Here is a 20,394-nt window from a genome sequence, read left to right on the forward strand (position 1 = left end):
CTTGCCTTTAGTTTTCTGTTGTGAATGTAGGCTATTGTTCACCAGCACGCACAGGACATAGTGGCAGTTAATAATAATAATAAACTAATTTATGCAGCTTTAGGGAATATTGATTTTTCAAAAATTATTATAATTATTTTTGAATTTTGAAATTTTTATTTTGGTTATGTTTTGATGGCTTTTACTGGTGGGACAAAGTGATGTGATGGTTGTTTAAGTTCTCTCTTTAGCAGCTATTATCAGCTTAATCAGTAATATGATGATGATTAGTGTTTGTGTACAGAAAGCCTTCTGTAAATAAAGTGCACAGTTGATGTAAGAAAACATATTTACTTTTATATCAGCGCATAGAGCAGCTTTGTAGACGTTTTGTTAGAGCATAATGGAAGAGCTCCAGCTGTAAAAACAGTTAAGGGGATTTAATTGAACGTTTTTCTGAAATGTTTTCTTCCTTCTTTTCTAGAAACCATACATGTTCGGGTGGATTTTTCTTTAAAAGGATAGCGCATCCATGATTACGCTATGTGAAATAAATATTCAAATGGTTTGTGGGAAATGAAGTTCTTGTGAATGTACATCCAACAGTTTACCGACACATTGTTTACTTCATTTCCCATAGTTCCCTCGGGTCGACTTCCTGGTTAGACTACACGTAGGGTCAGTGCAGTGTTGAGAGCTTCGGAGTTGGAAGATAGCTGCAAATGACGACTTTTACTGACTTTCTTTATGTATCTACAATTGTTGGTCACTCGCGTTTATAGACGAGTTTATTTACTTGAATTATAATGAAGCTACAGTAGTGAGACTCATGGTTAGCCACAGATGTAGGCTAGGCTAAGTTATCAAGCTAACATTGGCAAGACTAAGTAGCCTGTTGTTTACATCTTTTCCCCCAAGATGTATACTTTATTATCTGGATTATATAAGTACATGTTCCAAAAGGACGAATACTGCATTTTGATTCTGGGACTGGACAACGCCGGGAAAACGGTAAATTAGAATTACAATCTATATTCTCACAACTAGGTTAAGAGATGTGGTGCAGACAATTTGACGCTGCATATCCAGACATGAATCCTCACTAACGTTGGAGTGAGGTTATCAGTCCGCGCCAGATTAGTTGTGCACCACAGAATAAAGCTTTGCTGATGTGTCTCAGGCGAGGTTTTTAACACACGGTCACGGAGGCGACGAGCTGAAGTTAGGGACCGCCTCCACAGTGCATGCGGCAATTAGCCAGCCGCTTTAACATTTAAGCAAAGCACACTCCTATCTGTAATTATATTTTAGATATCCATTATAGTATTTCTCCAGGGCAAAATTGTCTAAACGGTAATGAAGATATACACATTAACATTCTTATCAGTAGAGTTTGTGCTTCAAGATATCTATAGCTCTGATTGTACCAGGCAAAATGATTTTTAGATTTTAGATCTAAAAAGTGTAAGTGGTCGATTTAAATACTAGATAGCTAGACTGAGTATATATTGCAGTTATATGCAATTCAGTTCCTTCTTGTCATAAAAGGAAATTTCAGATATCCACAGCGTCGTTCTTTCAAGTACAAATTACAACAGAATGAGGTAGCTGTTACACATCATGGCTCTGTAATGCATTAAAAAATGTGCTCAGTTTGACTTATCCACCAAACTAATTGTTGTCTCTTTCTGCAGACCTTTCTGGAACAAACCAAAACAAAGTTCAGTAAGAACTATAAAGGAATGAGCTTATCAAAGATCACTACTACAGTTGGCCTGAACAGTAAGTGAATGTTCCAGTGTGTGTTCAGTTGTGCTGGTCATGAAAAGTGATAGGCCTGTTACTTCAAACAGTGACTACACTGGGTACATCACTGTTCTCTTATGCCGACAAAATTGACAAGTTACCCCTCTCTCTTCTAAAATTTGTGTTCCATGTCAGCTTTCTGTCAGCTCAGTGGACAGTGACTGCTTGTTACCAGTCAATCAAACTGTGATCCTTTGAGGACATTATTTTCAATGGATAACTGCAGTGATTTTTTAAAGAATTTGCAACATTAATCTTTGGAAAATTGTACTATAATGTAGCTGATTTCTGAAAGACAGACTCAATCCAGCTTTTTTTTACACTTATGCTGTGACCTCCTGATGCTGCTTATCTTAGAATTTACAGCAGGTGCTTGATTCATCTATAATGTTTCATATGGGTGTCTCACTTTCATTCACAGTTGGTACAATTGATGTGGGCAAGGCTCGTCTAATGTTCTGGGATCTGGGAGGTCAGGAGGAGCTCCAGTCTTTGTGGGACAAAGTGAGTTAAAAACGCCAACAATATTCTTCAATAGCCTCATACAGAAACACACCATCTCTATGTCTTCAGCAGAGTAGAAGTATATTCTTTTTCTAAGACAGAATTATTTTTGCATACATGTTTTTAAATCACTCATTTAACTGACCAAACCCAAACCAAAGGCATTATATTCTGTAGTCAGTTTTCCACAAAGGAACTACAAATATTTTAAAACTCTCCTGACTTTCCTGTGATGGAGCATAGGTGAAAATAACCTAAGATTTTAAGAATGAAATAGAATTATTATATGGGAAAAAAAATCACAATATTTCTAGTTTCAAGCTTCAAGAGGATACATAGAATATTATCAGAGACAAAGAAGTTAACAAAATTTATGCCAACTTCTCTTACTCCAAATGGGAAGCATGCTGGGCTGTGTGAAACCGACAGACAGGGCTAGGTGCCTGGTAAACAGCATGGTGACTGTGGAGTCAAGTAAGGGGCAACACAGAGGTGATGTCAGGAGACACTAAAGCTGTACACTAGTCAGTGGAAAGCGACACTTCAGTCCTGTCTTTTGCAAATGAAAATAATAATGAATGTGTACTCCACTTACAATATATGTTATTTGGTTCTACAGTGTTTCCACCAAAATCTCTTTTTTTTTTCTGGGACTAATACTTTGTTGTACTGCATTCACACCATCATGAAGGTGTCATTGTCAGTCAGTATATCCCTCTCTCTCTCTGTCTCTGACACTTTCTCCTGATCTGAAAAAAGGCAAACTGAATTTCTAATGAACTTAAACATTCTATGGTTCATGGCCATTATCAAAGGAAAACTCAATGTAGAAAGATAGAGCTGGCAGTACCAGTGCCACTGCAGTGTTGTTGGTGGTGTGGACATGGTTTTTAGCTGCAGCGGTTCAGTGAAGCAGCCGTCATCCACATGCAAGGCAGGAAGGGCGTCCTCTGTGTAAACCCAGGGGGTCTGCTCTCATGTCCTGTTTGTATTCTTCATGTTTATTTATAGTACTATGCTGAGTCCCATGGAGTCATCTATGTGATAGATTCAACTGATGAAGGCCGCCTGTCAGAATCAAAGGAGGCCTTCGGTAAGTAACACACTCTTCCAGTGTACTTTAATGTAAGTGTGCCTGTGTTTAAAACAATGATTGTGTGGATGACAGGTTTATGTCTGCTTTAATATTTAAGGTTTCAACAGATCAGTGTTTTAGAGCAGATATTATGTTCATTATTCCCTATCACGTCAAATGCTTAGTTATGTATAATGAGAAAAATATCAGTAAGATAACGAGGAGCCTTGACAGTATTTGTGACAGTATTCTGTGCCAACAGAAATATTTCAGTAATTGTTCAATCAGTAATTTAACTCTTGTCTCCTCCAGAGAAAATGATCAGCAGTGAGGCATTAGAAGGTGTTCCACTCCTCGTGCTGGCCAACAAGCAGGACGTTCCGGTACTGTATGATCATTGTAATTTATTAAGATCATGATCAGGCTAATGATGATGATTTTAAAAGTACAAATTATTTGGTGTATTTTGAGACTTCCTCCTTACATGTTTGAGTTATATATCAAGTGAAAATGCCAAACTTTCTCTGGTCCCAGCTTTTCAATTGTGTGGATTTGCTTCCACTCTCTCTGTTTTATGTCATTGTAAACTGAAAGTCTTTGGGGTTTTTGGACTGTTTTTGGTCTGACAAGCTATGTGAACACATCACCTTGGGGCTTGTGATCTGCATTGTTCACAATTTCCATGTATTTTATACACTGATAACTGATCAAAAAAAAATTATAAACATATTAATCAATAATGAAAATAATCATTAGCTGCATTAGCTTCTGTCCTAGTGTAGAGATGACCCAACTGTGTTTTCAGATTGTCCATCCATCCATCCATCCCATTCTCATGAGGGCGATATCTCAGGAGCACTGTGAGGGAATTTCTTAAAATTTGAAAAAACTGAAGTTGGTGGTCAAAAGTCAAAGTCACTGTGACATCACAATAATTCAAGATTTCATATGCTAATTATGGTTAAGTTCAAACAAATGTCTAAAAGGATAAAATGAGGAAGGAATTACACTTTACGTATATCCAAAAGTTCAAAGGTCAACTTCACAGTGACATCATAATGTTCTACAAAAACACTTTTCTGGTCATTATTCAAAGCCACAACTCAGGAACAAAAGGGGCTATTGTGACCATATTTCCTGCATCTTGAATGGTTGGCAGAGGCAAACAACTGCAAGGATTAGATTTCCATTAGCAGCCCACAAACACAAAAACAGTCAGTTTATTAGACAAAGAAAAGCATTGAAAAGTAACATTTCAGAAGCAGATCCAGTGAATGTTTGGCATATTTATTAATTGCTTCAGAAATGAATATATTACAGTATATTACAAGAATTTTGATTAACACGCCCTTGTGATTTTGACAGATCTGTCTATGCCGTTGTAGCCTTCAGTCAAGTTCTGTGTGACTTCTATTCTCAGGACTGTTTGTCAGTGCCAGACATTAAAACAGCCTTCAGTGACTGTGCTCCGAAGATCGGCAAGAGAGACTGTTTAGTCCAGCCTTGTACTGCCCTCACAGGGTAAGATTGCTACTCTGTGAAATGGTACTGTAACTGTAAACTGTTAGATGTGATGTAGTACCATAGTCCCATAAGACACACAACCTTTGTGACCCTCATAATATTACATTTTCAAGTAGAGGCTAATCAAAGATAGTCTTTGTTGTGTTGCTACTTGGTTAGACTACATTATATTTTATACATGTTATATTGTTGTGTTTTGAGTTTATTTACTCACCTTTTTACAGGCATTAATTTTGCATTGATGGCAATACGAAGCATCTTTAAAAAGCTACAACAGTATTAAATCAAAGGATATCTCATGTTTTAGTTGTGCTAAAGCACCAAATTAAATTTTAGGGCTCTAGTTTTGTGTTCAAGCTGGTCATCTTTATCTACATTGGGGCTGAACAATTAATCCAAATTTTATTGAAATCCCAATATGGCCTAGTGTAATGTCCAAATTGCAGGGGCTGCAATTTTTTGATGAAGGTAAAATGTGTCACAATATACTATCATAAAAAAAGAAAGAATCATTATTAAACATTATTAGATTAAATGAAGAATTGTGGTGTTATAGAGATTCGCCAGCCTACAAATCATATTCTCCAGATGTTAGCAAACATGGCAGTTTGGTACAGACCCCATCACATCATCTGTATTTTTATATTTTTTTTCAGTAAAAATGAAATTCAAAAATTCCTAATAAGAGCATGACTTACGATGTGATTTTTTTTTTTAATTGTTCAGCTCTAATGCTCATGGTACTGGCATTTGTTAAATAAGCCACTTAATAAAATGAGACAGATGATGGAGATGGAGACCATTTCCACATGTCTGTCCTCTCAGTGATTCTGAGGATTTCAGTCTTGTTAATGCTGGCTTTGAGCATGCCATCACTGGTCTGTTTGCCACCACATACTGATGTATCACATCCCTTGAAAAATAGAGGCATTACTGTTAAAATGCTCTGCCATCTTGATCTCTGGCTTGTTCCCTTTTTATGTAACTGTTCAGAAGAATTCTGAAATCCTACTGAATAACTTAATACTTGTTCTCATGCAGGGACGGAGTGAATGAAGGTATTGAGTGGATGGTGAAATGTGTGGTCAGGAACATTCACAGGCCTCCCAGACAGAAGGACATCACATAAGAAGTAATCCGCATTTTTAACTCTCATTTTGGACTGAGAGTTTCTCCTTGAGGACATTCCATGTAAACCCTGGAGTTGATTAACTTTCCTCTCTCCTTGTGTTTGCTGTGACTTTGAACAGTTTGGATTTCTGCTTTTAGGAGTTCATCACAGACAGAGTTTCACCAAGCATAATTTCATATTGTGCTTTGAACAGGAGTCTGTCTGTTACTCTTGTTACACGTTTTTGAAATGGTGTTATTATTTCTTCTGCTTCAAGTGGGAGCAGCAGTCCCAGTGTTAGGTGCTGGCTGCAGCTGCTGCAACAGTCTGCATGGGTCTTCAGTAACTGACAGCCTGCACTGTGAGCACATAAACATCAGTTTGACTTGTCAGTTCTCATGCAAAATATACAAAACTTTAACATGGTGGTTCTCTGCTCTCACCCCCGCCCCCCCCCACATTTGTAAAATCAAATTGAAATTTGAAACAGGAAATATCAAGTAATAATGATACTGCAGCTATTGTGCATATTACCTTGTACATAGAATCTTTATTGAATATATCTATGGAACTGTGTCTATATTTAAGGCCAATAGTTGGGCATTTCCTCGACAGCAGTTGAGTGACAGCAGAGAGCCAGCATTGCTTGGATATGGATACCATGTGCTCCCATCATGCTGTTAAAGGTATAATATGCAGGATTTGTTAATCGCTGTTTTCAGTGTTGGCCCCTCCTCTCTGGCTCAATGAGTGAGAGAGAGAGCGCAGTAGTAGATGTATAAGCTAGAGAGTGAATGGAAAAAGGAAGTGGCGCTCATGAGAACAAAGCAGTGAATCAGAAATAAAGCATTATTTTCTTTCACACTGGTTAGTTCCAAAATACAAATAATAACCTACATCTCCGCGCACTGCCACACAGTCCTGTGGAAAATGCCACACTGCCAGATTTTGATTGATTGCAGCCCAAGCTCAGCCCCACCCTGTCAAACAGACAGAGACCTGCAGCTCCATGACACAGACAGATAGGGGAGAATGACAGACAGCAATGTAACCTGGTTATTAAGTTTTTATATAGTCCTAGCCCTCACTACTTGTGTGCTGTTACTGGGTGTGGGTACACACTCACTGGCCAAAGGTTGCAACCTAGAAATGACCTGAACACTGCAAAATAACAGGAAAGTACAGGCTGTGAGCAGGGTTAATTCACCACTCACTTCTAGTGGGTCACAAGTGATGATTGAGAGGGATTATTTTTGTGTAAGTCTATACATCGTTTTCTAAGTAAATCCTGCACATTATTACTTTCAGTGTGTATTCTGCTCAAATGGAAGTAACTTAGCCTAGTTAGCAAATGATGGTTTTGATTCCCACTAAAACAACGGTTTAGTCTCTTTTTGATACTTTTGTTTTCCGTGTCTGTGGCTCGCATCTCTAAGTCCAGTGGTTCCTACTGAACATCATCAACAACATTTTTTTTAAAAACTGTTCCCAGATACATGCTTTCATTAAAAAGAAGAAAAATGCTAGCATGTATCATGTGCTTGTGGTGCACGTTAAATTGAACAAACGATTTTTAGCGTCCACACAAATCGGTGGACGTTCTGTCGGAAGCAAAATATTTAATGCCACCAGGATAACACCAATCTAGGGAACTACAAAAGGAGAAATAAAACCAATTTCTTAAGATTTCTTGTTTTTGGGAATTACAAGTTTGTACACATGTACACAAAAACTGTAACTGTCATATATGTACATACTAATTTCTTAGCAAAAATAAGTTTTAATTTCAGTTTGACTTTAAGGTTTGAACTCTCCAGCTGGTAAACTGACTCCACAGCCTTCTGTATGTTTTGACTTTCCATAACTATTTGAGGATACGTTCATGATAAATGAGCGAAAATCACTTTAAATGTAAAAAGAGTCATTTTGAAGGGTTAATGACATTATTGACATTACTTTGATGAGTCTCCTTGTGGCAGCTGTGCAGTGTGAAGTGTTCAAATCCTAATAATGTCAGCTGAAAACATTTGTTGTGTCCATCTCTTTGGAAAGGGGGGAGTTTTTGATTTGTGTCTTTTTTTTTTTTTTTGCTCATTGAAGAGAGCAACTCAAGCAGCCCCCACAGTCTTTAAACTTGTCAGAATATCTTTTGATCTCTGTAAAACATTAATAGTTTGATCGCTCATAGATCAGCATTAAGATTTTTTTAAAGTGATTTTGGAAATGTTAATGTTTTAATTTACAGAGACACTATGGATGGCTGGGTAACTGGACATGATATCTGTCAAAACTAAATGCACAAAGTGTGCTGCTGAACACACAGACACCTTGCTGACCTCTGCTGACTCACTGTATACCAGCAGTTTAACTTTAGATGTATGAAGTGATTAAATAAAACTGAAGGTGACATCATCTGTCAGTCACATATATGGTGGGTGATTATAATAGATTAATGATTTCAAAGAAACAAAATCTGTCCTGTTGGAAATTGTCTGTATAGATGTGTTATATTTTATGATATGTGTTATAACTTACCACCATATTACAAAAGTCACTATCTCACTTACCTCTAGTGATATGTAATCTGCAGACAGTTTTGGTTTATTTGTCCAGGTTTTAAATTTTTGCCTGCACCCCAATGGAGAGATTTTTGTGGTGCTGAAAGAATCATAAATTACATTCACAAAATTTAATAGCTCCATACCTTTCCAGAAACTGTCCTCATGCCACTGGGTGAGAACACACTGTTTAGAACAGACAGTTTCTCTGGAAGAAAATAGTTAATAGTAGTTCACCTCCATTATACTGGGGAGTGTGTATCAAAACCAAAATAGATAAATGGCTTACCAGAGGTAAGTGACAAACGTTTTTTTTTTTTGTGTGTGTTTTATTTTTTATTTTTGAAATGGAATTCTGTTATGCAAAACTGGATGAATGAACATTTCATCATTATGAGTTCAACTTCATTTAATTTAAGTTTAGCCCATTTTACAGGTCTGTATTTTCCTGCATTTAGTCATGTAAGGATTTCACAATGTCCTATTTATTCTTCTAATAATGATCATTCATCAATCTATTTTTTTTCTGTCTATGTTCTCCCTGCGCCTGTGTGGGTTCCCTCTGAGTGTGAATGGTTGTTTGTCTATATATGTTGGCCCTGCAATGGACCTTTAAGCACTGCTTAAGTTAAGCAGTATAGATAATGAATAGATATAAGCCACAGCAGAAAAATTAATGGCTCTGTTCAGCCATTGTATGAAGCTGACCAGATTTATTTAAGCCACAACCCCATTTGGACTTTTGGTTTGTTTGTTTGTTTGTTTGTTTTTTTTGTTTGTTTTTTTTTTAAAAACATTTTTGGCTTCCTACTCTACAAATTTCACCCAATCTTCAACAAACATACATATTATCCTCACATCATCTGTAATTACTTACCACATTTTTCTGGGTGTGGCCAAGTACATATAAATCGCATTACTCCAGAAAGCTTCATCCAATTACAGCCAGACATTGTACACTTGTGCTCTGCACCATTCACAGCACAGACACACACCTAGCCCATCCTCTCTCTCTCTCTCTCTCTCTCTCTCTCTCTCTCTCTCTCTCTCTCTCTCTCTCCTCTCCTCCTCTCTCCTTCTTCGTCCTTTATCTCTGACTCCTTCACATTCTCTCCTCTCCTCCATTCAGCAAGATGCTACAGCTCTCTACTCATCGTCATCCATTGTCAGCAATAATGACCAGCACAATATCAGGTAAGACAACATGTTCCCCACTAGCCTGTTGTGGTTGAATCTGTGTGGATGTGTGTATGTGGCAGGAGAGCGGTGGGGTTGTATTGTTTAAACCATCTATTTGTGTAATTATCATAGCAGTTGGGGTTTTCTTCTTTCATTGTGGTGGGACTAATGTAGTTAAAAGACACTCCCATAGTCCCACAAAGACTGGTAGAGTCATCAGATTCATCCAGAGAAACAAATTATTGATCATTTCTATGCAGGAACGTGACATTGCTGATTAACCACCACCTCGCTGATGCAGATCTAAACACAAAAACATAGATTGATACAGAGAGCTTAGCTTACTTTTTTGGTGTGTTTTTACTGCAAGACAAAAATGGACAAAACCATACTAGGACATTAAACATCACAGCATCATTACAATATTCAGATACATTAGTCATGTGCTCAAAATCACATTGTAAGAAGGTAATCTCACATTAACACATAAAGAGATATTTTTGTGTGTTCTTGTAGGATTTAAGTATAATTATCATCTGTGTAAAGTAAAAGATATATGTTGGTAATGTAATACTGCTTTGTGTGTAAATCCAGATACCAAAAGAAAAGAGATTTCGTGATGAGAAGAAGCAACATGGTCACTGGGAAACAGTATTTCGTCAAAGTAGACCTCTCAACAGGTACTGTATTCATGCAGCCACCATAGTTCCACCTTCCCTCATAAGAAAGGAGGTCCTTGCAGAGGGGAATCTGCCAGGGCAGTTCCCCTCTATGTAGGAAAACACCATGGTATTGTCTGTCCTGATAAGAACATGCAGACTTGTCAGAACCAGATGAAAGTGCTCCAGAGCTAAGAAAATCGCTAGCAGCTCCAGGTGGTTGTGCCAGTGTCCAGACCCCTCTCATGTCCTTGCCATCATTCAGAGCTCCACACCCCTAAGGGAGGCATCTGTAGGCACCACTTTAAAAGCCACTCTCCCTATGGGGGAGTCCTACCATAGCAAACCGGAGAGGTGGAGCCTCAGTGTAATGATGAAATAAAGCTGGCTGACAGTTGTCTTCCTGCTTGAATATTTGTTTTACCTCTTATCTCTTTTTTTTTTCCTCAAAAGTAATGATGTAACAGTTTGAAAAGTTAAGTTAGATTAACATCAGTAATATCTCTTAAACTTATAGAGCCCTGTGTATAATAATGTTCAGTATGATGACATGTGATGTGGACTTCTTAGTGCTGAGCTCAGGGTCATATAAACCTTCTTATTCTTTCATCCTCTGTTTGCTCATCTTCTTTTAATTGGCAGTAAAAAACAAGTGACCACTAAATGGCTGTGCCCATTAAAAAAAAAAAAAAAAAAAAAAAAAATATGGCATGCTGTGTCTGCTCCACCCAGACTAGTGCAAAAACTCAGTGGGCAGAAACAAATAAGCTGCTGGAAAAACATCCATCTTAGCAAATCAGTTCATCCATTTATCAGCACTCAGAATTTGATTGTAATTTGACTGTATTACCTTAAATCAAACCAACCACACTGGGGATACTCTTTCTTTTGCGATCCACATACAGTATATTCTACAATACACTGCAAGTAAATGAACTGTCCAATCGCCATCTGCCCTTCTGAACAGCAGAGGGCATGTTTTGGCATCAAATGTGATGCAAACAACCTAAGCCTGGATCACTTCATACTTTGTGTGTAATGTATAATGGATAATGTAGACTTATCTGTGCCTGAATCTAAGTGTTCATAGCTAGTTTGCTCTAATCAATATATAAACAACACAGACCCTCAAACATTTTATTTCAAGAGTTTTGTCATGGAGCTTATCTCAGTTTAATTAAATCAAGTAAAAATAAGCCTTGTTAGTTACAGGAGACCCCCCTGGAATCTGGTGGTGTACAGGATTGAAACCAGTCATAATGAAATACTGACCAACATTATTATTTTTTACAGCAGGTGTTGTGTTTGTAAACTATTCATTTTCACAGCTCCCATGATGCCACCGTGGCAACACCCACTGTTGCCATGCCTTGTCTTATTTCAGGCTTATCACATTCAGGCAGTTATACAACTCCCCCACCCCCTTTCCTCCACTCACACACACACACACACACACACACATACACACACACACACGAAGAGAGAAAGGAGGAAGCTTTGTTGTGGGACTGGTTTGTTTTGCAGCCTTTGTGCAAGCAGAAACACGGACAACAAACTGCAGGGTCATGTCAGGGCAGACAGGTTGAGGAAATTAGACTTGAAGTTTAACATTACCCCATTCGTTTTACTTTTCCTTTAATGCACAGGTTGCTTAGATATCCCTTTAAAACATGCACAGCCTGAATCACTCATGTAGGAGAAAACTGATGAACATGGAGAGCTTGACTTTGGTCAATTAAAAGGCCTTAAAGCGTATTGTCTCAATAAGCTTTTTAGTTAGTTAGTTATTTAGTCAATTACACTTTATTGTTTCTGAGAGGAAATTCTTTCTCTTCCCAGAATTGTACATCAAAAATCTTTCTATCCACACATCAGCACACAACAGCAACAGGCAAAATAACATGAAAACAAAACACATTGTTCCCTCAGTGAGTCACCCTTTGCCAAGGTGAGCCCTTCTGCACCTCGGGGATCTGTACCTGTACCCAGAAGGCAGTACAATGAAATGGTGGATGAGTGGATGGGCAATGTTCTGTACTATTGTCTTGGCTATTCTCAACCCTAAAGCGGATTAAAACTGCGAGAAATCCAACTGGGCAGACTCGACTTTTAGCATTAGTCTCCATGGTGATAGAAAAGGATTGCTGGAACTGAGATGCACAGATAACCTCTACAACAGAGTCACTCTCCCTCCTCTTTCAGCTGTTGTGGGTTGAAAAAACAGCTATTAAATCTATATTAACTTTTTTTTTTTTGCTTGTGCTAGTAGCTATAGATGTGGTTTGCTAGCTCTGACCAGTATGCTCTCTGACCATCCAAGCACCCAGCACTGTGTGTTGGGTCTTACTTAAGTTAGAGCTTATGGCGCATTGCTGTGATAATCATGTCCAGGCAGTTATGATATGCACAGACAATACAGATGAGATATGAGTGGGGTGTATTAAATGATTACACAAGACTAAAGTTTTCCACCTGATTGACAAGTTCATGTTTTTTTTTTTACTATTTTGATTGCATTTTTGACTAAGATTTCATATTTTTATGTCAGAAAGTGTTTCACTGAAATGACTTTGTGCTTTGACCAGTTGACTCAAGTACTTTTGATTGACAGATTTCAGTGCTTTGGTTCAGTTGTGCTTTTGTTGGCATCAGGTGTGTTGTCTTTGCAGTGATTGACCCAGTCACAATTCTGTGGCTGGCAACATCCAGTCTTATTCATCCAAGCGTGTGAATATGATATGACATTGTTCTGCTGATTACACTCATGCTTATGCTAGTATGTGGTATCCTTATATTGTTGATATAAGTGGGATTTGTTGTTGATTTAATGTTGTATGGGTTTATTAAGGGGAATTAGCTCTTTCATGGAGTGCTCTAATTGTATAACCATTTGCTATAAAAAGTCAACTCATTAATGTAATTTTCTCTGGAATGTTATTAGTTATTAGTTACTGGGTCATAAACCAAAGTACTTGACAAATGAATTTTGACAGATGATGTCAGTCTTTTGATACTGAGACGTTTGACTCAAAGCCATAAATGTGATCCGCATTGGTGGCATTAGAAACCAAAACAGCTGCAAATTAATGACCCAGCACTACAAATCCACCAAGTTGATATTCACAGCTGGGAACCCCAGCAGCCATGGGAGGAATGAGGCATAGAGAACACAATTATGAATAAACCTCATAAATGAGATATTTTTAATACAGGACTAATGTCTGGAGTACTTCTCTATCATGTTTATTTTACTGAAAGATGTGGGCACAGTTTCTTAGCTGCGTACTAGACAAGGAAACTGAAATATAGGGAAACAATAGCAAGTACATGACCAAAACTCACATGTTGCCAGAACAAACCTGTCAGTCTGGTTCCACTATGTCCATTGAAGTCATGCTGACATGAGACAGGAGTCTCATTATTTAGGAAGCCTGACTAGGAAATGTTTAAGTTAGCCTGCTGTTCATCAGTGTTTATTATTTTTCACTGTCAGTTCAAGGCTATGTATCTTAAAGTTTAGTGAGTTTCATGGTGAGGTATGTCCTGAAGTAAATCTTCACATTTTTGTCAGCTGACTGCGTTACTGTAGCAAAATATTGTCCAAGATTAAGACCAGTACAATATTCTCTGCCTTCAGAACAGTAGAGGACAATGTTGATGCTTTTATACCATGATTCATCACTGTAGCTCAGGATAATTTGAGGTGACTTGTAATGATGGAAACCACACCCTTTATTACTGTAGTCTTTATTCAATAGCCCGCCCCCAAAATTCATGGACGTGCATTACCAAAACAATAATGTCAGACTTACTCAATCTCACATGGTGTGGAAGTGGATGCTCTTTCTCATGGCTAAGACACAAACTGTATAATATAAAATGTCATGGAACTCATGACACACGGTGTCCGACACAATGGAGAAAAACTAGAGAAAGTTTGTGGTTTTGATTGTTTTTACAAAACAGTGACAGAAGCAATGACCACAGGTTTGTAGCTAAGCTAACAAGGTAGGCAACATTGCCCGGCATTGCATCTGGACTCCAACCAAAAAATCCACTCTGCTGGACAGCTTGTATTTTTAGGTCTTTGTGGCTATGAAAACCTTTGCATGATGTACGGACAAATATCATGATATAGAGCAAAAAACAAGGCAGCAAACTATTCCCCACAGTTGCTGCTGCAAAGTGAACACGCAGAGAGGATGAGATGGTTTCCCAGAACCAGTGCACCAGCTGCAGAAAGTGATATTCACAGTTCTCCTCTAACTAACATCACACCAACAACATATCTCGGCAAACTAGAAAGTGTAAAAATGTGACACTGCCACCAGCTTGCTAAATAACCAGTTAGGATTTTAGGTTATAACAAACAGGACAAAACAATACTGACCTACCTGCTCAGCCCACCTATAGGCTGAATTTCATTCCTAGTCCACCTTTGAAAGCCTCACTGATGTTAAAGTAGGTCTTCTCCTGTACCTGATCATAGCCCCTTTTTCAAAATTTTCTGAATTTGACAAAAAAAAAAATAAAAAGAAAAGGTCTATTCGTTCATCTGCATCGATATCTTCATACTGACATTCTCATTGTTTTCACATTTTATTTTGAATGTTTAGACATTATATATATTTTTGTTTTATTAATTATCTTATGTAAGCTTGATTTGAAAAACTAAAAATATAAAAGTCATTACATTACATCATCACTCATCACATTATATATGAAGTGCAATTACCGGTTCTGATGGTGTCATTAATTGTTTTTAAATTCAAATTTGTTATTTCTATTGCCATCTCCAAGAAGTTATCATTTTCAGTTCAGTACTGAATGTCTCTGTGTGAGTTAGCAGGATTTCTCAAAGTCAGTAAAAATCATAGCTCCAACCATAGCTACTAATGGGTTTATTTACAATGTTAGATAAACAAAGATAAATAAAGATGGACTTTGGAATAATTTCAGGATGCACTGGCCCAACAGAACAAACAGAACAAATCCAAACAAAAATAAATAACAAATAAAACCAGACTTATTTCTCCAAATCTTAAAATACTGAACTTAACTACACTATTAAAACAGCCCACTCCTCTATCCTCCAAACACATGTAGTGCTGTCAACAGGTTGGAAAAGTGAAGGTCTGACAGATGAGAATGCAGACAGTGGCAAATGTAACTAGTTGGGAAGAGACGGAGATGTAGGTTGGGCAACATCTTGGCTCTTCCAATCACCTAAGGGTGCTGTGAGCCACCAGACAGATCTCTGCCTTGTTCTGATTGCCTTTCAGTGTATTTGTATACACGCTTTCTCTCTCATTCTCTCTCTCTCTCACAAACACTTGTACTGGAAACAGATCATGTTTAGAATGAACATATGTGTACAAATGAACATATAGAATTGTGTGCTCTCTTTGACCACTGCCTATTTTGTCTATGCATTTTAAAACAGCACCGAGTGGATTTATTATGACATGATGTCCCACTCTTCTACAACACTTTGCACCTGACAACAGCAAATGAGCAACGATAAAAAGTTTGACCTGATAATTCCCCAGGACAACTTTAGCCAGTAATCTGAATACATGCACAGCAGTCATGAGTTCCAGGCATTTCTAATTCAACAAAGTGACAGTTGTTTAAATAGAATCAAGGACACAAGTGTAGCAAGTTATCTGGTAAAGAGAAACAAGCTCTGTGGAGGAACCTGCAGGCAAATCTGACATGTAAATCATTCAGAGGCACTGGTGCACAACACAACAGAAAACAGTATAGAAAGTCTAAGCTTTCTCATTTGAAGATAACTTTAAAGTGTACATTTTTCTTCCTTTATATATATCGTAGGAGAGACTAGGAGTAGCTGACCACAGCACTTAAATATCACTATGTAATTTTCCCTTTGAATGTCTTTTTTTAAATTTTTATTATTATATCTTTTGTTGCTGAGTGTATTCAGGAGCAAATTTTGAGAAGAGAGAACGATGGATGGATATGATCTCATTTTATTTTCTCATATAATCTTTGTTTTTTGATGTTGTAGATGGTTAACAAGGAAGAGCTTAAAAGTTAGTTTTGGTCAGGAAGTGTCACTGTGACAGCACAATAAAGCAAACTGACTTGTAAAGGCATGCAATTCATTTACCAATGAGACAGGAGTTGTATTTTCTAGACCTTTGTCGCAGGAGACATTTTGACATGTCAAAGCAGGAAGAGCACATGTGTAATGAATGAGATTAATGATGGCTATAATTCATTATGTAAACCAGTTCCAGAGTTTTAGGTTGTGCATACTGACTCACTGTAAAGGTGCACAGCATGGGAACCAACCCTGTTCTGCAGTCATGCTTGTAATCATTTCTGCCATCATCTCTGTGACTAACCCTGGTCTGTGATCATGCCTGTGACCATCTGGTCTAACACCTTAATTATATATAAGACTGGCAACCTCACCAGGGGCAAGGGACAAAATAATTGTTTAGAAAAAAATAAATAATATTCTCCAAATATTTAAATGTTAATTTTTTTATATATTACTCTTTGCAATATTTACTACACACCTGTCCTCCCAAACAATGGGATATGTTAAGAAATTGTTTAAGTAATCACATGTCTTTCTTCATCCATAAGTATGCCAGTTATATTTTAATGCAGCACTTCACTCAAAGCAAACCTCCTTTGAATGCTACAGTTCTTGCAGACAATGATGCTGATCAGGTTACTGAACATGTAGTAGCTGGCATGGTTGCTGTGCTATGACTGCTAGCCTTGCCACCCAGATTTAACCACAAGATCTGTTAATGAAAACAGCCCTGCTTGAAAAGAATGGATGCTGGTATATTCTCCAGTCCAACTCATCATTCTGAGATCTGCTGTACATCCAGTTTCATTGCAATTGCCACACTGATTATTAGATGTCAACAATAAAATAAGACTGGAGACTTTTCAGCTGTCAGTACAAATACAAGAAAGAAGCATAAGTGAGTTTACACACAATACAACCTGGAACAAGGAAGTATTATGTTGAAATTATCTTGAAAATGGCAGGAGAGACACAATCAGTAGTGCTAAAGTGCTAAAGAAGACAGTTACACAACATAGAAACAAGGACGCAATAGATCTAAGATGCCACATTAAAACTTAATCACCAAGTGAGGAACAAATGAACAGTGAACAGATTGTGCTGTAAACAAGAAGCACAACTCAAACTGTTTTTCTCTGATCCGAAGGTGCAAAGCACAATTTGAGCAGGTAATAGTTGTGGCATAATCTGGGTGTGTGTGCTCAAACTCTGTGGCAAGTCATTATTTAAAAACAGCATGAGTCATTAAGTGACGAAATTTAAAGGTCATCATTATGATTATTTTGTTCAACAGAGTAATAAATATCTCACAGGTTGCACCTGTTTCTGTTCATTAAACTTGTTTTTTGTGTCCAGGAATCTCTTCCAACCCTAAGTGCAACTGCTATTTTCCGTGGCAACCCCCCACCCTTCCACCCTAAAACCCTGCTGTAGTCCCAAGAGGCCCTGGTGCTGAAACAGCTGTCTCAGAAAAGGAAGCACATGCAGGAGGTTCTCCACAAGGCACATGAGGAGAACAGCTTCAGCGAGAAGCCAGAGGAGAAACTCATCCAAAAGATGGAGGGGAACTGGGAGTGAGAAAGCAAGTCCTCCTTTTCTGGGATAATTTCTTAATTATTATTAATATAACTTTATTAAATCAAGGTCCTGCTTTATTTTTGACTGTAACACAACCAAAACAAACCAAAATCATCTTTAAAAACATTGTAAAATTATCAAAATTTTATTGGTAAACTTTTGAATCTAGGTATGAAAAATAGGTCAGCCTAATGTTCCAAGTTTTCCAAAGTTTGGATTATGACACTAGCACTGATTGGACATCATGTTGTTTCAGTTTTTGTGGTCCAGCTGACCTTTTTTGGCTATCGTTTAGATCAAGGTTTGTGCCCAATGTTTGGTTGAAGTTCTGGTCTGAAATTAAAAGCTCAGCATTTTAGCAGGAAAGACTGTCACAGGAAACAAATCACACTGTCAGAACCTCTAAAATGATTAGATTTTAGATGCGTTATATTGATTAAACCTCTACGGTAAGTTAGCTTGCTGCTGGCTTTAGCCTGATATTACTGTATAGACATGAGAGTGGTATCAGTCTTCCGATATGACTCTCTAGCAAACAAGGGTGTTTCCTAAAATAGTGAGCCACTCCTTTCAGAATTCAGTCATGGTTGATTTGACAACACTTGTGACTATTGAAGGTGACAAGAAGTGTGTTTTATTAATACAAACTGTTGTGTTTATCAACTGCTGGGACAAGCACCAAGCAGCAAACATGCCATGACTGTTGCTACTGGCTGTTTGTCTTTCAGTCAGTAGTGCAATGCAGCAAAAGTTAATTCTACCAGTAACATGGAAAACAACTGAGAGCCAGTTACTGAATTAATTCAGTGGCTAATATTGTAAAATGCTGACCATAAATGATGAAAAGCTTAAGGATTTAATGTGGACTTGAATGTAAGTAGTATGTTTGTATACCTTTGCTGCACCTAACCATGCATCACAGTAATGGAAGTCAATAAGTCTCTTGCAGGTTGTACTACTCCTCCGCTGTTTCCGATGGGAGTGAGTTGAAGTCAGTTTCACTTCTCATGAAATGCAGCAAAATGACAGGAAAGGTGAATAGGCATTTTTTAGTTGTGTAAGATGTATGTGTTCCCAGTGGTTGTAAACCAGAGTGAATGTCTGTTTGCATGCCTGTATTACAACAGAAAACAGGGCAGGTATTGTATGGAGTTGGGTTTATAAAGTGTAGATCATAAAATAGATTATTATTGCCACATGTCAGAAAGTCTATAACAGATGTCTCTGAATTACTAACAGGATTTGATCTATGGAGTGCAATGGCTGAAGGCTTTCTGAAGCACAAAGCTTCTGCATCTTTGTATAATGCATCTGGAGTGTTTCAACACTTGAGCAGCTTGCCATATTTCTGTTCTTAACAGAGTAAAAAAAAAAATTGTGCCTCTAAGTTTCATGTTCCATGAAAGCCCCACCCTCTGTGATTACTTCCGTTTTGTTTCATGTGTTTCTGAGAGTTTATTACTGTGTTTTACAAGCAGTCCACACTGCAGGGATATGCAGGAACAAAGGGCATCAGGCCTTTCTGGCTGAGGATGTTTCAACACTGGAAGTGGACTCTACTTCTGAAAATCTGCTACATCTCAAAGTTTTCCAGTTTTTCAGCATTTACTATTATCATCCCGCAGTGCACCTATCATGAATGAAACTAGTATTAATGAGCACCAAATAATGTTGCCTATCTATCCCTTTCTTGTAAACCAGGTCACCATACATTTGGAAGCGCAAATAAACATCCTGATAGCAGCGTCGATCCTGGGCCAAACAAGGGTCTATGTTGGGTTTATTTTGTGAGTGAGAAGAAGTTTTTCTGGAATTATATGCACTGAATTATTTGCATGCAGCTTTTACTGTATATTTTGGCTTTTGATAAATTTTTAATTATTACTAACAGTTTGTCACAGCTCTTGATAAGGAGTCTGCAGCCTTCAAGTACCTTCGAGACTTCTTCCCTAAGCTGTCTGAGGCAAAGGTCAAAGTTGGTGTCTTCGTTGGACCACAAATAAAGACAATCCTAGAGTGCACAGAATTGTGCACTCTAACAGAACTGTTTGAAGTTCAGGTGAAGAACTGCAGCAAAATGTGTTGCAGGGATGTCCCTGAAAGTCTGTACTCTTGATGCTCATCTTGATAAATTCAAAGAGAACATGGGAACAAACTCAGAGGAGCAAGGTGAGGGCTTACACCAAGATATACTGGACGCCGCTGCCAAGGAGCATATAATGAAAACATGATGGGAGATTATATTTGGGGGCTAATATGTTAAAGTGATTTACATTACATTAACATATCTAGAAAAACCACTCACTTCCAAACATTTTTGCTAACTTTTGTAAAACTTTAATATACATACA

General features: G+C 37.8%; 1 protein-coding gene across 2 annotated transcripts; it reads left to right on the forward strand.

Moving 5' to 3' along the window:
• The first annotated feature begins 629 nt into the window (after positions 1-629).
• Positions 630-19,793, forward strand: arfrp1 (ADP-ribosylation factor related protein 1). 2 transcript variants are annotated; one of them, XM_051074752.1, is made up of 10 exons: positions 630-990; positions 1,674-1,761; positions 2,207-2,289; positions 3,301-3,382; positions 3,677-3,747; positions 4,785-4,885; positions 9,687-9,751; positions 10,331-10,416; positions 17,822-19,077; positions 19,745-19,793. In XM_051074752.1, exons 1-8 carry the CDS (start codon positions 898-900, stop codon positions 10,354-10,356), a joined length of 609 nt encoding a protein of 202 aa, XP_050930709.1. In that variant the 5' UTR covers positions 630-897; the 3' UTR covers positions 10,357-10,416; positions 17,822-19,077; positions 19,745-19,793. The 2 variants fall into 2 exon arrangements, with proteins under 2 accessions (XP_050930709.1, XP_018523045.1); XM_018667529.2 differs by lacking the exons at positions 9,687-9,751; positions 10,331-10,416; positions 17,822-19,077; positions 19,745-19,793 and adding an exon at positions 5,930-8,426.
• The last annotated feature ends 601 nt before the right edge of the window (positions 19,794-20,394 follow it).

Source organism: Lates calcarifer, linkage group LG12 (genome assembly GCF_001640805.2).
Source record: "Lates calcarifer isolate ASB-BC8 linkage group LG12, TLL_Latcal_v3, whole genome shotgun sequence".
Lineage (NCBI taxonomy): Eukaryota > Metazoa > Chordata > Actinopteri > Centropomidae > Lates > Lates calcarifer.

Excerpts from the sequence above, each read along its gene's own strand:
- arfrp1 (XM_051074752.1), top strand. The coding sequence starts at position 898 with ATGTATACTTTATTATCTGGATTATATAAGTACATGTTCCAAAAGGAC. Across the intron at positions 3,383-3,676 it reads AGAATCAAAGGAGGCCTTCG|AGAAAATGATCAGCAGTGAG; the intron begins GTAAGTAACACA and ends TGTCTCCTCCAG. Across the intron at positions 9,752-10,330 it reads AATGACCAGCACAATATCAG|ATACCAAAAGAAAAGAGATT; the intron begins GTAAGACAACAT and ends GTGTAAATCCAG.